The 18,046-nt window shown below is 38.3% G+C and overlaps 1 protein-coding gene across 6 annotated transcripts in view; it reads left to right on the top strand.

Moving 5' to 3' along the window:
• Positions 1-18,046, top strand: part of ptpdc1a (protein tyrosine phosphatase domain containing 1a) — a 153,769-nt gene that overhangs the window by 89,224 nt on the left and 46,499 nt on the right. For 5 of the 6 annotated variants that reach the window (XM_041192411.1, XM_041192414.1, XM_041192412.1 and 2 more), the window contains 3 exons: positions 1,839-2,010; positions 14,202-14,282; positions 15,944-16,062. In XM_041192411.1, the coding sequence (XP_041048345.1) occupies positions 1,839-2,010; positions 14,202-14,282; positions 15,944-16,062 (372 nt within the window). Of the gene's footprint in view, positions 1-1,838; positions 2,011-14,201; positions 14,283-15,943; positions 16,063-18,046 lie in introns of those variants that run through there. The other variant, XM_041192417.1, reaches the window with a different exon arrangement.

Genomic DNA, 18,046 nt, shown 5'->3' with positions numbered 1-18,046 from the left:
ATTACGGGAAAGTTATGATTGCATTGGCAAGGGTGTGGAGGAGATTTGGGAATGCTGCAAGGATTGGAAGATGCTAGCTATGAGGAATATTTGGATAGGCTAATATTGTTTTCCTTGGAACAGAGGAGGCTGACGGGTGACTTAATTGAGATGTATAACATTGAGGGGTCTAGATAGAATAAATAGGGATGGCCTATTTACCTTAGCAGAGCAGTTAAAAACCAGGGTCATAGGTTTATAGTAATTGGTAGAAGGAATAAGGGGGAGATAAGGGAACATTTTTTTCCCTCGAAGGGAGGTAGGGACCTGGGATGCACGACTTGAAAGGGTGGTAGAGGCAGAAACTCATCATATTTACAAAGTACTTTGGATGTCTACTTGAAGAAGTGTGAACTGCAGGCCTACAGACCTAGTGCAGGAAGATGGTATTAGGCTGGGTAGCTCTATATCAACTGGCACAGACACAGGTCGAATGACTTCCTTCTGTATTATAAATTTTCTATGAAGTAGTTTATTATTCCGTTGCATATTCTACATTTATAGTAGTGAGATTACACAATCTCAGAATACCTATTAATTTTACTTCACATGCTATGTTGATACACAGAGGCATAAAGCTTTCTGAACATGGTATGAATTAGCTGCAAAATTGACCGATTGGACTGCTATAGATATTATCTCATAGTAGAATAATAACTTTCCCAAGCTGTCGCACTACGTAGTATGCTGCAGCCGTGGACCAACCTAATTAGCTTTGCAGTTTGTTACTATGGAAACCCCTTAGCCTCTCCTAAAGGAGAGCCTATCAGAATATCATCAGATTGTAGTGCAACTTCCACAGTATAATTTGTTGATTTTACATGCTATTGCTATTCAGTACTGGCAATTTCAAGTCTTGAGTATTTCAAGTACATAAGCATGCAGGGATCTTCTAGAAGGCATTCAGCAGTGGAGTATTTGAGCAGCTTCATTCAGAATCAGAGTCGCTCTGCTTCTGATACTCTGGTTAGAGTTTTGCAGAGACGTCGGAGCTCAGCCATAGATATGCTTTCATCTTCGACTCACAAGGTTATGGTTGCTGTATCTTCAGTCAGTATTGAAGAAGCCAAAACCTGCCTATCACCAGGAAAAAGTAAATGCTTCACTGTGATGCTGTGATTTAGGCCTTCAATATAATAGATATCTGCATCATTTTCAAAGAGCAATATTTTTGGATTTTTGCTTTGTGTTATGTTTCAAAAATGTTCGTTTTAGAGTATAACTACTGTTTCAAGCATGTTTTTATAGAATGTGTGGAAGAATGACCTGGAAATTGATAAAACTACAATTTATCTTTAAACCAAATTGGCAGTTGTAAAATACTGTATGTGTATGTAAATTGTACCTCAGTGCACAAACATATACTAAATGTTGGAGGGCTAATATTAAAAGGGATATCAAGCCTTGCCTACTTAAGCCAATGTAGGGAATTTTACTGGATAGAAAGTTGTGGCAAACATGAGCTTGAATTTCTGATATGCATTCCTTCTCAGCAAGACTCTGCATTCGGGGTGTGGTTTTGTAAAATTATTGCTGATATAAATTTGTATTTTTAGAAGTTGATTATTTACTTCATCAATTAAAAAAAAAATCTTGTTTCAAATTTTGTATAACTGCCCTTTGGGTAGTCTTAGATTTTCTTTCACTTAATGTACATTGACCATAAGAAAATAAATGTTTCAAAGCCTGCTGTTTTTACAGTATGAGTGAAAGATGTGCATTAAATAAACTCATTTTAATGGCATGCATGACTTGGCTGTTTTGAAAATTTCCCGATTTTCTCCGCTTTTTAATTTCAGACAGTATGAGACGTCCAACAGCCAAATATACTAAAGTTGGAGAGCGCTTGCGACATGTTATCCCTGGTCATATGCAATGCTCAATGGCATGTGGCGGCCGTGCTTGCAAGTATGAAAATCCATCCCGATGGAGTGAAGAAGAACAAGCTCTTAAAGGCTTATACTCCTCATGGTATTGTTTATTGGCTTCTTATTTTTTAAAGATCAGTTCAAAACTTGATGCATGACTGGTTGCTAATCCTCCAATATATATATATTTCACTGGCTTAAAGGGTGGGAACTTTTTCTGCAGTTATCAAGTAAAGGATATTCACATATTGTAATACAGTTTATTTGAAACAGCATTCATGACAAAAGTAATTTCCTGTTTTAAAAAAATAATAATTGGAAGTACTTTTTTCCATATAATTTGGTAGCAGACCTTTTCGGATTACTATATTTTGTGAAATTTATATGGAAAAAAGCCAATTCATGTTGAAAATTCACCTAAAAATATTTAGAACCTTTAAGTCTGGCTAAAGAAACCTTTCTAATCAGAAATCAGCTTCCTTTGCTTCCATTTCCTTTGCTTCACTGATGGAGGTTAATAATGAGCCCATTGTATATCAATGTATATTCCCCTGTAGTATTTGTTGTTGAGATTGTTTGAAATTTGGCGATATCGGTAGTTCAAATGTTTACATGCATCTTAGGGGAAGAGTACCTCTGATGTTTGTTATGAGCCTTTTTTTTACATGCACCTTTTGAATATTGCTGCAAAGAGAGACAATTTGGCTTGTCAGCAATCTTGTAAATAGGGCCCATAGCCATTTGTTCACCTTGCAAGCTTGAAGCAGAAACAGAGTGCATCAAAGCTATCCTTTGGGTCAGTGGCGATCCTGATCAGATTATTATTCACTGTGTATTGTGCAAACCTGCAAATGGACAAAAGACCACCATCTTTGGACGCTGAGAAGTGCCCAGTCTTTCATAAATTACTCTGAAAAGGCAGTGTCTCAAAAATTTGAACAACTGGTTAAGCAAGCCGTTTCACGCTGCTATCATGCAGTGGCTATGTGAGTGGCATTTTTCATTAACTAGATACTGCCGTCACTTCAAAAAGATATTCTGCCTTTAACCCAATTGAGCAACGTTGCACATAAATTTTAGTGCTAGTGCAATGCCGGGTATGTAGGCCGTACGTCCCAACGGTTGGCTGATCAAATCGAATAGCATGTTCCTTCGGTTGTTCGTAATAGGCTGTACTCACCCAGCCCGCACTTGCAAAACCCGAAACAAAATGTTTACTGTTAAATGTAATTCAGTGATTAGGTAGCACTTGCTGAACAATCCTGAGTGCACTAATAGCTACACTAACAACCAATTTAAGATGATCAGCTTAGCTCATAATGTGGCTCATTTAAGCTTGTTAGAAGTGACATACACTTATATGCAGGGACCTGGTCTCTACGGACAAAAAAAATATGTTCACGCCTTGCATCTTTTTTGAATTACCTGGGAACTGAGAGAACCTAGAGTTCCCTGTTGCTTTCACCATGGTAACGCCTTGGCCAATTAGAGTCCGTTTGCCAACCAATTGGCACCTTTTCCCTTGTAGTATTTGTTGTTGAGATCATTTGAAAATTGGCATACTTGCATTTGTCCTGATGAGTGCAAGACAAAAAAACTTCGATAGCATGTTTTTCTTTTCAAGTTGTGTATTACCAAGTGACTGTTTATATTCACATCTATGATTTCACTTCAAAAGGCAAACCAAGGAAATTGGTTCCCCTTTTATTGGTTCGAAGCAAGTGTAATTTTCTTTATATTTTCAAACACAACCACCAGGTAAATGAATGTCAAGGGGACCAAATTTATTTTTATTACATATGAGTCCTGTTCCACATTCTGTATTGAGTAGATGTAGACGTGCAGTTTTCATGTTTTTGAACTGTACTTTTAGTAATTTCTTTAAAGAAAATATTCTTGTGACTTGCCCTCGTACTTACTCTTATTCATGTACCCCTTAGCTCAAAATAGTTTTGTCCACAAAGATGTTGAAGTGTAAGCTGATAGCAGCCTTGCAAGGGGAACAAGACATCTAGAAACTTAATGAATGATAGGACCAACAGGGTAACTCCTTAACTATTAGGATTTAAGAATTGAGAAATAAGCTGAGAAAAGATTGAGAAGGAGGGTGAATTAGAGCTGGTAAATTCAATGCCAAATCAGGTATAGCGGGAAAGAAAGATTGGATTAAGGCAGGGAGAAAAAAGACAAATGTAGGAATGAAAATTACACAATTTAAAATTTGAATCATTTTTAAATTCCAAAAACAATTCATTACCTGAAAGAATGAAACTCCACACTTTGTTGTTCACTTTCTAGCGTAGTGAGGTTGATTGGCTGTCTGTAACAATTATCACACTAAACCTAACTTTCTGTGGCATGTTTACTGGACAATTAACATTATAGGATCAGGAGTAGCCCCTCAAGCCTGTCCAACCGTTCGGTGAAATCTGGATGATTTGTATCCTAACTCTATTCACCGGATCTCATGGAAAAATTACTAATTGAGCTAACATCTACATTTTTTTGTGGGAGAGTTTTCCACATTTCTGCCATCCTTTGCGTGAAGAAATGTTTCCTAATTTCTCACCTAAATGGCTGGGCTCCGATTTTAAAGTCATGTCCCCATGTCTGAGACTCTCCCATTGGCAGAAAAATTGCCAATCAATTTCTTTCAAAATGTTAAAAATTTCAATTAAATCACCCTTTAATCTTCTACATTCCTTCCATTGAATGCAAGCAGAGTTTATGTACTCTTGGCAATGGAGTGGCACAAATCACCCTGCAAATTCACAATTCACAAGATTTCTTCCTTGCCACAAGTTGCTGGCCTATTTGCACATTTTAGCAAATTCTGGCCTATAATCTATATTGGAGTGATACTTTTTTTAACAGCATACTATGTAAATCTAAACTCTGGGCTGTGGCCATAACTGTTTGCAAAAGTATTGAATTAACCTATAAGTATCCCAAAGAAAACAAATCCAGAATTAAGAACAACCACAGCAACTCACCTTTATTTAGTACTCCTCATGAGTAGGATGATGATTTAAAACATCCTACATTAAGAAGGAAAAATCAGTGAATGCTGACAAGAAGAGTAATAGGCAAAGCATGGAATGGGAGCAGAAGACACTGTCAAAGAGAAAGGTTGTGGGAAGTTTATTTGAAACCAGGGAGGGAACAAAGCCATTATGGCTAATTCAATGGCTACTAAAAATGGAGGGGAGGGGAGCCACATAGAAGCCAAGGAGTAGGGGTCATAGACAAATGTTAGAGGAGCAAAGGTACTTGAGGATGTAAGGCTGGGGAAGACCGTTAAGCTAAGGTGGGATAAGGCATGAAGGGATTTAAAAGTGAGAATCAGTGTTGTTACAAAGCACTTGAATGAATTCTTAGAATCTATTGGAGTTGGCTTTGTGGGTAGATTGAGAAGCTGTTGGATGTAAAGCAACATGTTCAAAAAGGTGAAGGTGGGAGAGAATGAAAGCGTTGTGGGTGAGTTTCTTGAAGTCTGGATAATGTCAGTCTTGTAGGAGGCAGGAACATTGTTAGAGGAAGGATACGGTTTGAAGATATTAGCAAGCATAGGGCTAAGGAGCTGAAGCTAAATGGCCAGACACTGGAACAGAAAGGGATTAAGAGAATAGGTGACTGAGGTCATAGACAAAAATTAGTGTGCTGAGAGGTGATTATGGAAGAACTACAGAGAACAGAATGATGATTGGTTGATTGCAGGACAGCATCGAAAGCTGAAAGTTAAGGGATAGAGAAGCTAGTAGCTACTATGCAGATGTCCTTAATTACGGAGAAAAATACTGTGTATTTTGAGTCTGAGATGAGGTTGGGAAGTAGAAGTCATCTGAGGAAGTTTTTTAAAACCCTTTCCACTGATCCATCTCTTTTTTAAACACAATGGGAATTACTGTTGCAACTTACTTATTTTCAGATAGACGAAAGAAGATTTCTTAATAACTGGTTTTAATTTTTTTATTGCATTGCAGTTGCAGAAAAGTGTTAATTTTTTTATTTGATTACAAATTATGATTTTGCCTCTATTTTCGAAATTCTTTTTCAGCTTTTGTGTTCATGCATTTATGCATATATGTATGCAGGATATCATTTTGTAACTTCTCCATCTCCAGATCAAAATATCCTCTTTTTCCTTTATGTCCATCAGTCACACATTTATTTTCTTTAATGATGTTAAATAGTTCATCTGATTCAACCTCACTCTGATTTACTACCCACTATTATACCATAGTGTATTCGGGACAGTTTCCTAGAACAATATCTAGTGGATCCAACTAGGGATCAGGCTATTTTGGATCTGGTAATGTGTAATGAGGCAGTTTTAATAAATGATCTCAGAGTAAATGATCCCTAGAAAACAGTGACTGTAACATGGTAGAATTTAGCATTCAGTTTTGAGATTGAGAAACTTAGGTCAGAAGCAACTGTGTTAAACTTAAGGGTAATTACAAAGGAATGAGGGCAGAGTCGGCTAGAGTGGACTGGGAAAGGAGTTTAGCAGAAAAGACAGTTGATGAACAATGGCAGACGTTTAAGAAAATAGCTCATGATTCTCAACAAAGATATATCCCATGAGGAAGAAGGATTCTAGGAAAGGGATAAACCATCCATGGTTAACCAAGGAAGTTAGAGTGTATCAAATTGAAAGAAAAAACCGTACAATGTGGCAAAGATTAGTGGTAAGCCAGAGGATTGGGAAAGTTTTAAAAACCAACAGAAGACGACCAACAAAAAAAAGGAAGAAAATAAACTTTGAGGGTAAACTGGCAAGTAATATAAAAACAGAGAGTAAAAGCTTCTTTAAATATATAAAAAAAGAGGGCGGCCAAAGTGAACATTCCCTTAGAGAATGAGATTGACGCAATAATAATAGGGAACCAGGAAATGGCAGAGGAGTTGATGCATCAGTCTTCACAAATAGCATTCCAAAAATACTAAATAATCAAGGGCCAAAAGGTGGGGAGGAAATAAATACAATAACTATCACTAGAGAAAAAGTACTAGGGAAACTAATGGGGCTAAAGGCCAATAAGTCCCCTGGAGCTGATGGGTTGCATCCTAGGATTTTAAAAGAAATAGCTGCAGAGATAGCAGATGCACTGGTAGTAATCTTCCAAGAATCATTCGATTCTGGAAAAGTCCCAGAGGATTGGAAAACTCCCAATGTAACACCCTTATTCAAAAAGAGAGGGAGACAAAAAACAGGTAACTATAGGCCAGTTAGCTTAACATCCGTCATTGGGAAAATGTTAGAGTCTATTATAAAGGATGTGCTAGCAGAGCATTAGAAATGTGTAATATAATCAGTCAGAGTCAACATGGCTTCATGAAGGGGAAATCATGCCTGTCATGAAGAGATATTAATGTCTATAATGTTATTGGAAATTATTTTTAAATTGGAATTGTAGGGTGTGTGTGTGTGTGTCTTAATTGGATTAAAGCCAGCTAGTCTGGGTGCTTTGATGCATGGTAGTTTTGAGATGTTAATTAGATAAACATAAGTAAGTTAAAAGGTAAAGTGTAATTTTCATTTTTAAATAAACCATCCAAAAGAATGGGTAAAACCTTGCACCTAGCTCTGAGATGCCAAGCAATGTGTTAATATTACTAATAAAATTGGTGGAATGAAAGGATTATTGTTAGGAAAGGTAAAATTAAAAAACCTAGTAATACAATGGAAAATTTACATTCAAGGGGAAGCTAAGTGTAAACAGAAAGGAGTTTGTGTGCAAGACAGAGGCATTTAAGATTTAACCAGCCTGTAAGCCTGTCGCTTGCCATTTCAACGCACCACCCTGCTCTCATGCCCACATGTCCGTCTTTGGCCTGCTGCAATGTTCCAGTGAAATTCAACGCAAACTGGAGGAATAGCACCTCATCTTCCGATTAGGCACTCTACAGCTTTCCAGACTTAGCATTGAGTTCAGCAACTTCAGATCAAGAACTCTCTCCGCCATAGTCACCCCCTTTTTTCGAATAATTATTACATATTTTATATATCTATATATTTTTTTCTTTTCCTGCCTATTTCTATTATTATTTTAAAAATTTATTTCCATCCATTGTTTTATCTCCACCTTTTAGCCTATTTTGATTCCTTCCCCCCCACCCCACCCCCACTAGGGCCAGGGTCACTTGCTCATCCTGCTTTCTACCCTCTAATGTCACCATTAGCACATCCTTTAGCTAATATCACCACCGTCAACACCCCTTTGACCTTTTGTTTATGACATCTTTGGCAATCTCTCCTTTCCTATCACTAGCCCTCTATCCAGCTTCACCTGTCCCACCCCCCTTAAACAGCTTATATTTCATCACATTTCTATTTCTCTTTAATTCTGATGAAAAGTCATCTGGACTTGAAACATTAACTCTGTCTTCCGCTCCACAGATGCTGTCAGACCAGAGTTTTTCCAGCAATTTTTGTTTTTGTTTCAGATTTTTAATCAGTAAAGGTTATGGGGAAAAGGCAGGGAAGAGAAGTTGAGAATTATCAGATCTGCCATGACCTCATTGAATGGCGGAGCGGACTTGATGGGCCGAATTCTGCTCCTACGTCTTATGGTCTAATTTACACCATTGTAGGTTCAGAGAATACCAACTTGTTTTTGTAGTAGAAGTGTTAAAAATTCAAGGTGCGCATAATAAAATATGTGGGACACCAACATACAAGCATACCAACTAGGAGCCGGTGTAAGCCATTCGCCCTCTCAAGCGTACTCCACCTTTCAATAAGATCATGGCTGATCTGGTTGTAACCTGAATTCCACATTCCCGCCTACCCCCGATAACCTTTCACTCCCTTGCTTATCAAGAATCAATCTAGCCCTGCCTTAAAAATATTCAAAGGATCTGCTTCCACTGCCTTTTGAGGAAGAGAGTTCCAAAAACTCATGATCCTCAAAGAAAAAAATTTCTCTCACCTCTGTCTTAAATAAATGACCCCTTATTTTTAAACAGTGACTCCTAGTTCTAGATTCTCCCACAAGAGGAAACATCCTCTCCACATTCACCCTGTCAAGACCCCACAGGATCTTATATGTTTCAATCACATTGCTTCTTACTCTTCTAAACTCCAGTTGATACAAGACTAGCCTGCCCAACGTTTCCTCAAAAGACTATTCCTGGTATTAGTTTAGTAAACCTTCTCTGAACTGCTAACACACTTACATCCTTCCTTAAAATAAGGAGCCCAATATTGTACACAGTACTCCAGATGTGATCTCACCGGTGTCCTATAGAACTGAAGCATAACCTCCCTATTTTTGTATTCCGTTCCCCTTGCAGTAAATATTCTATTAGCTTTCCTAATTACTTGCTGTACCTGCATATTAGTCTTTTGTGATTCATGCACTAGGACACACAGATCCCTCTGAATCTAAGCTCTCACCATTTAGATAATATGCTTTTTTATTCTTCCTGCCAAAATGGACAATTTAAGATTTGCCCACATTATATTCCATTTGCCAGATCTTTGCCACTCTCTTAACCTATCTATGTCCCTTTATGGCCTCCGTGTGTCCTCTTTACAACTTACTTTTCTACCTACCTTTGTGTCATTAACAAATTTAGTAACCATACCTTCGGTCCCTTCATCCAAGTCATTTATATAAATTGTAAAAAGTTGAGGCCCCAGCACCGACCCCTGTGGTACACCACTGGTTACATCCCACCAACCAGAAAAAGAACCATTCATGCCAACTGTTCCCTGTTAGCTAGGCAGCCAATCTTGTAGCCATGCCAATATGTCACGCCCTACACCATGAGCTTTTAGTACAGTACGTCCACCAATTCCCCTTTATCTACAGCACATGTGACTCCTTCAAAGAGCTCCAATAAATTGGTTAAACAGGATTTCCCTTTCACAAAACCATGTTGATTCTGCCTGATTGCCTTGATTTTTTACTAAGTGCCCTGCTATAACATCTTTAATAATAGCTTCTAGCATTTACCCTGTGGCAGATGTTAAGCTAACTGGCCCGTAGTTTCCTGCTTTCTGTCTCCCTCCGTTTTTGAATAACGGAGTTAGATTTGTTATTTTCTGTCTAATGGAACTTCCCCTAAATCTAGTGAATTTTGGAAAATTAAAACCAATGCATCAACTATCTCGCGAGCCGCTTCTTCAAAGACCCCAGGATGAAATCCATCAAGACCTGGGAATTTGTCAGCCTGCAGCTCCAACAATTGCTTAATACCATTTCCCTGGTGATTGTAATTTTCCTGAGTTCCTCCCTCCCTTCCATTTCCTGGTTTATAGAAATTTCTGCGATCTTGCTTGTATCATGTTCAGGAAGACTGTTGCAAAATACCTATTCAATTCATCTGCCATCTCCTTATTTTCCTTATTAATTCCTCAGACTCACTTTCTATAGGACCAACACTCACTTTGTTAACTCTTATTTAAATATCTATAGAAACTCTTACTATCTGTCTTTATATTTGTAGCTAGCTTTCTCTTGGACTCTAATTTTGCCCTCCTTATTAATCTTTTTGTCGTTCTTTCTTTATATTCTGTCCAATCTTCTGACCGACCACCTGTCTTTGTGCAATTATAAGCTTTCTTTAAGTGTGATACTGTCATTAACTTCTTTAGTTAACCACAGATGATGGGTCCTCCCCATGGAACTTTTCCTTCTCATTGGAATGTATCTATTTTATGGATTCTGAAATATCCCTTTAAATATCCACTGCATCTCTTTTGATCTATCCCTTAACCTCATTTGCCAGTTTACTTTAGCTAACTCTGTTGTCATGCCCTCATAATTGCCCTTATTTAAGTTTAAAATACTAGTTTTGGACCCACTCATTTCTCCCTCAAACTGAATGTAAAATTAAATCATTTAATAATTGCTGCTAACTAAGGGTGCCTTCAATGAGGTTATCAATTAATGCTATTTTGTTGCACAATACCAGGTCTCGTATAGCCTGCTCTCTGGTTGGCTCTAGAAAGTGCTGTTCTAAGAAACTATCCCGAAAATGTTCTCTGAACTTCCCATCTATTCTACCTTCACCCACCTGGTTTTTACAGCCTATATATAGATTAAAATCCCCCACGATTATCACTGTACCTTTCTGACATGTTCTCATTATCTCTTCCTTTATACGCTGTCCTACGGTGTAGTTACAATTAGGGGGCCTCTACACCATTCCCACAAGTGACTGCTTGCCTTTATTATTTCTCATCTCAACGCAAACCGCTTCTACATCCTGGTTTCCTGAACTTAGATCATCTCTCTCTAATGTGCTGATGCCATCATTAATTAACAGAGCCACCCCTCACCTTTTCCTTGTCCTTTCGAAATGTCATGTACTCTTCAATATTCAGTTCCCAATCTGTGTCATCCGATAGCCATGTCTCGGCAATGGCTGTCAGATAGTACTTATTTATTTCTATTTGCACTATTAGCTGTCTGTTTTGTTTCGAATGCTACATGCATTCAGATACAGAGCCTTTAGTTTTGTCCTTTAGTTTTGTAACGTCTAGCCTTACCTGCTGATTTATTCTTAGATCTGTACTCACCATCCCTGCCTGTCACGGTCTGTTTATCATTTCCCATATTTGTACCTTTCTCTCTTGCCTTATCTCTACTCTTTGGTTTACCACACCTTCCCTTTTTGATCCCTTGCCTCCACTATTTAGTTTAAACCCTCTCTAGTTCCTTAGTTATGTGGCTTGCTAGAACACCAACCCAGCACAGTTCAGGTGTCGACTGTCCCAACGGTACAGACCCCACTTCCCCAGTACTGGTGCCAGTGCCCACGAACCGGAATCCATTTCTCCCACATCAGTCTTTGCGCCGCACGTTCATTTCTCTAATCTTATTTGCCCTATGCCAGTTTGCACGTGGTTCAGGTAATAATCCAGAGATTATTACTTTTCAGGTTCTGATTCTTAGTTTGAGACTATGCAGAACCTCCCTCCTCATCCTGCTTATGTTGTTGGTGGCTGCATGGACCATGACAACTGGATCCTCACCCTCTCACTAAGTTCCTCTTAAGCCCTGAGCAAATGTCCTGAACCCTGGCACCAAGCAGGCAACTTGGCAATCTGGACACTCGCCCTTTACTGCAGAGAAGTGTCAATCCCCCTCATTGTACGCCTCCTATGACCACGACATTCCTTTTTGCTCCCCCCCACTTGAATAGCGTCCTTAACCACAGTGCCATGGTCATTCAGCTCATCCATCCTACAGCCCCCACTCTCATCCAAACAAACTGAAAGAACCTCAAACCTGTTGGGCAATTGCAGAGGCCGACACTCCTGCACCCCTGCCCTCTGGGCCCCCTTACCTCCCTCATTCGCAGTCACACCCTCCTGTCCTAGACCACCTTCCAAATCAGAAGAACCTACCCTAAGGGGTGTGACCACTTCCTGGTACAAAGCATCCAGGTAACTTTCCTCCTACCTGATGCATCACAGTGTCTGCGGCTCAGCCCCAGCTCAGTGACTCTGAGCTGAAGCTCCTTGTGCCGCAGACACTTATTGTAGATGTGTTTGCCCTGAATCGTACTGGTATCCAGGAGCTCCCACATAACACATTACCTGTCCTGCCATCCTTATGTGTTTTAGTTAATTAATTATTCCAATTATTTATTTTATATTATGTATTTTATTAATCTTACCACAAATTCCTGTACCACTTTAAACCTGAAGAATAAAATAGACCTTAATCAGATACTCACCAAACAACCCTGTATTGGGGTAAGAACCAAATCCTGCATGGTGAAACAGTTAGAAAAAGCAAAAGAGTACCTCCCTCCCCTCCTCACTAAACTCTCAGCAGTCCGTTGAGGTCACACTGAGAATGCCTGAATTTATATGCTCTGGAGCAAAGGAACTAGCTGAGCCCAGGTACAGAAAAATAAGTTCAAGCTAGTTTCCTTAATTAACTATTTACAACTGCTGCCAGTGGATAGCTTCTATCTTGCTGCTTAGGCCCCTGGATGAGACTTCGAATTTGAGCAGTACTTGCGGTTAAATGTTAAATATAAACAATATTAAATTTTTAGAAAGATATTTAAGATTCCTGCAACTCACCAAACACTCAGCACGCAGTTGAGTTCACGCTCCAGTGCCAGTGATTCTTTGCTGTTTTTCATGCACTGATGATTTCATCTTATATCAAATTAATGCAATCCTCACTAATTTTAATTTACCTTTGGTCTTTTTTAATATACAAGCATACAATGGCATATAAAGGATTGTAGAAAATAATGGATACTAGGGAGTAATTACAAAAAGTTAAGTGCTGCCATAGAAAACAGTAGCAAAGTTTATAACTAGCATCTAAACTGAAATTGAATCCTTTTTGTTATAATAATACTGTTTCTTATCAAACATTGATATTTAAGCAGAAGTTATTAATTTGCATCTGTTTTCCATTTTCAATAATTATCAAAGTAAATTGAATGATGAAACCAGTATCTCGACTTCTTGATAGCAACACTGTATATATTTTATGTATATGATTGCAGATCGTTTTACCACTGTATTAAGCTATTGGATCACAAACTCGTAACAGGCTGCTAATAAAGGGCTTTACTATTACCATACTGGCAGCTTAGTATAAAGTTATTCCCACTTGCATTACCATTCTGGCACAAAAGATAGTCGTGCATAAAGTATACTGTTTCTTCTGTAATTGCTACCTCATTTTGTTTTTCCCCTCAGACTCCAAAAATGAGCATTGAGTGAGTTTTTCACGTTTGTCAGCACCAGGAGAAAAGCTAGAGCCAACTTGGTAAAATGCAAATGAAGGCTAGAGAATCAACAATCTTAACGGACATCCCTACTTGCCAGCACCCCTCCCCTGGTGATTTGTGTTTTTCCAGGAGTGAGCCACACACCCTGAGGGTGTCAGGTTTTTCTTGAACAATTGTTCGTACGCAAAGGGTGTCTAAGTATGCAGAGAGTTGCTGCAAGTTTTGGATAAAACTAAAACTTTGTCAAACTGTGGTCAGACGAAGCAGCACTTAAGTGATCAGACATGTCATGGTTAAGTTATTCCAAACTTGTTCTTAAAGTGTATAACAATAGCAAACGTTTTCAGGATGTACTCAAGATAAGAGAATATCATTGTTAGACTTTCAGACTTTAAAACATTATTGTTCATTTGTGGCATCAATATTGAAACATTGTGAAATGTACATCCTATCTGTGAAATCATCTAATTGTTGATGAATTGCTGAGTGCTTTGTAAGTAATGGGCAAGCAAGTAGAGTACTTGGCCTCCAGAGTAACTTATGCACAGTTTATCCTAACAAATTTTTTTGTATGTGCAGGATTACTGACAATATATTGGCAATGGCTCGTCCTTCCACTGAAATTATTGAAAAATACAGCATTATTGAACAATTTAAAAGGTATCCTTTAGCTGGAGTAGATGTTTCGAATGTGCAGTTTTTAGGAGAGACAACTTACATCTTTCCACATTTCTCCTTATTCCATCTGCAGACTAGGATATGGCATGTGCTATGATATATTTAATGAGGTCTTTAGTCATTAAGTTCTTTACCTAGGTGATCATTTTTAATATCTAAGTTCAAACAATAAGGATCTGCAGGCTATTTAACTATGAGGGAATCACAGTTGATTTCAAAGCTGATCTGTCCCAACAATTTTGCTGAAATTATGTCCAAAAATTGGATGAGCCTTTGTTGAAAATCTGTACTATTGAAGCTGAATTTTTGTTTCCACCACACAGTGCAAGTAGCTTATTAATAATTACTGGGATTTCAAAATTCCTCACTGACAAAACTGCCACAACAGAAATGACCAACACTCTGGAAAAAACTGAGAGCAATAAGGAATATGCAATAAGGAATAAGCAGTATGGAAAGCAATAACTTATTTCTCAGAGTATGACAGAACAGTAAGACTTCCTTCAGCACAATCAATGTCACCATTATCAATAAATATATATTTTACAGCAAACAAGTTATGCCTGTTTTCTTAACATTTTAACTCATTTTAAATCCTCACATTGAAAACATTTAGAAATAAAAAGAACAATTGTAAATACCAGAAATCTAAAGTTTAAAAAGTACTGGGAATAAACAGCAGGTCTGTTAGTATTAATAAAGAGAAAAGATTGGTTAATGTTTTGGATGTAGACCCTTCAGCTACTAGTTCAGAAATGTGATGAAGTAATATCTAAAATAAAGTAATAACTAGCTTAGACATGACTGGCTGCCTTTTGTGCTGTAAATTTTTTGTTTCTATATAATTGAATATCCCTTTGGTAGAAAAGAGTACATTTTAAGGAACTATTACAGTATCAAAAAGCTGTTTCTAAACATGAATAGTTGTACTAACTGGATTTCATTCTTTATAGATTATAGTTGTATATCATATTATGAAAATTAAATCACTTCAATGTTTTGTAATTTTTTTCACATCCAGATAATGAGAAGTATATGAATTCCTTTGTTTCATTAGATGCATTGCTCAGGATTATTAATACAGGGGTTTTGCAGGGATGCAGCATGCCCTGATTCCCCTCTGTCATTTGACCTGGCTTTAAAGACTGCATGAGCTTGTGTTAAATGTACTAAGTTTCCAAACACAACTTCAATTCAGTATCTGAGTTCTAATTATTGGATACCTTTATTTCTCAATACGAGGCTAGTAATTTGTATATGAAATCATACTTGCAGCCACGAGCTCAGTCACAAGAAACAGTAAAATATAATTTTGTGTGCGCCGGCAGGCGTAGGTGTAAAGAAATGAATAAGGTTTCTATTAAAAAAGTTTATCCCGGGTGTCCTGAGCAACACTTATCCCTCAACTAACATCAGAGAAAACAGATTGTCTGCTTGTAATCACATTGCTATTTGTGGGAGTTTGCTGTGTGTACATTAGCTGCTGTGTTGTCTAATAATGGTGACTAGATTTCAAAAGTAATTTATTGACTCTAAAGCTCTTTGAGATCTCCAATGATTGTAAAAGGCACTATATAAATGCAAATATTTAACTGTTGATCAATGCTTCAATTAGCATCTGACTCCTGTACTCCCTGCTTCAGGCATGATATAAAGACGGTAATTAACCTTCAACGTCCTGGGGAGCATGCACGCTGTGGTAATCCATTGGAACCAGTGAGTGGCTTTACTTACCTACCAGAGGTGTTCATGGAAGCTGGAAGTAAGTCTCTTCTCCTGTTCATAATTAAAAGAACCCCTATGGATTTGTACCAGGCTATGGCTAATGTGGAAAACTTAATTTAAAGATGAAATTAAAAGAGAACCTTTGCTAGAAATTCTTCATGTTGAGGCTAAGGAAATAATAGTGTTGTAGGTATGTACTTTCTAGAGTTATAATTGTTTCAAAATTATCATCCTTTCCTCCTAGTCCTGGGGAGAAGCTTTTTCCATCTGCAAGTATTTTTTGTTTGATACTTGTTGTGAAATGTCAGTTGAGGGAAATTCTAGATTGATGTGACACTCACCCTTGGGAAAGTCTTGAGATTCAGGCTCACCAGTATTCTGAAGTAAAGTACTTGGGTAAAATGGGAAGCTATTACTGTCATGTTTCACCTGTTGAGGCCACCACATTTGCCAATTAAGATTCTAGCACTATTGTAAATATTTCCATAAACCATGACCTTTCCAGCACCCATCAGGATGTGCCTCCTGCTGTCAGCCAATTTGTAGTATATCAATGACATCAGAGATATGAAAATACCTTGTTGATACATGCAGCTACTTACCTAAATGTCTTTGCACAACAGGAAAGCTAACAACAGTATTTCCTTCACAGTGACTTTCTTAAAGTATAAATTATTATTGTTACCATAGTACGCAACAGCAACTTGCATTTATATGGCATCTTTAATGTAGTAAAACTTTCCAAGGAGCATAGTAAAAGCGATATCAATAAATGTAGTTTTGAGCCACAGAAGGAGATATCAGGACAAATGACGTTTAGCCAAACAGGTAGGTTTGTAGAAACGTCTTAGGAGCAAGAGGTAAGAATGCTGGCAAAGTTTGGGAAGAGAATACCAGAGCTTAGGCAAAAGCCTAGCTGCTATGGAGAGATTGAAGTAGAAGGAAGTAGATGACACCAGATCAGAGGAGTACCGAGGTCACAAATGCTTTGAGGGCTGGAGGAGTTTACAGAGATAGAGAAGGGTAAGGCCACGCAGGGATTTTTAAAACTTTGTTCATGGGATGTGGGCATTTCTGCTAAGGCCAGCAATTTATTGCCCATCCTAATTGCCTAATTGGTGGTGGTGAGGTGTCTTCTTGAACCATTGCAGTCTGTGTATTGTAGGTACTCCTACAGTGCCGTTAGATAGGGTGTTCCAGGATTTTGAACCAGCAACTATGAAAGAGCAGCAATATCAAATCAGGATGGCAATAAAATGGAGGTGAACATGCAGGTGATGGTGATCCCATATGCCTTACTGCCCTTGTTCTAGATGATAGAGGTCATGGGTTTGGAAGGTGCAATTGAAGAAGCCCTAGCAAGTTCTTGTGCATAGGCACGAGTGTTGGATGAAGTGAATGATGGATGGGATGCTAGTCAAGCAGGCTGCTTTGCCCTGGAGGTGTGGAGCTTCTTGAACATTGTTGGAGTTGCACTCATCCAGACAAGTGGAGAGTATTCCCTCATATTTCTCACTTGTGTCTTGTAGATGGTAGAAAGGATCAGGAAGTGAGGAGGTGAGTCACTTGCTGCAGAATACTCTGTCACTGACCTATGCTTGTAACCACAGTATTTTTATGTAGCTGGTCCATTTGGGTTTATGGTCAATGCTGACTCCCAGAAAGCTGAGGGTGGGAAACTTAGCGATGGTAATGCTATTGAATGTCAAGGGGAGCTGTTAGATTCATCATTATTGTTGGAGATGGTCATTATCCAGCACTTGTGTGGCAAGTAACATTTGCACCATACATCAACTTGAATGTGGTCCATGTCTTCCTGTATGTGGACACAGACTGCTTCATTATCAGAGGAATTGTGAATGGGACTGAACATATGCAATTATCAGCAAACATCTGCACTTCTGATGGAGGGAAGATCATTGAAACATTTTTAGGCCAGGGACACTGCCCTGAGGAACTACTATAGTCCTATCCTGTGGCTAAAACGTTTGACCTTCAACAACCATCCAAAATTGGTTATT

The sequence above is a fragment of the Carcharodon carcharias genome, chromosome 7 (assembly GCF_017639515.1).
Source record: "Carcharodon carcharias isolate sCarCar2 chromosome 7, sCarCar2.pri, whole genome shotgun sequence".
Taxonomy (NCBI): Eukaryota; Metazoa; Chordata; class Chondrichthyes; order Lamniformes; family Lamnidae; genus Carcharodon; species Carcharodon carcharias.
This window is presented reverse-complemented; position numbering and strand designations above follow the sequence as displayed.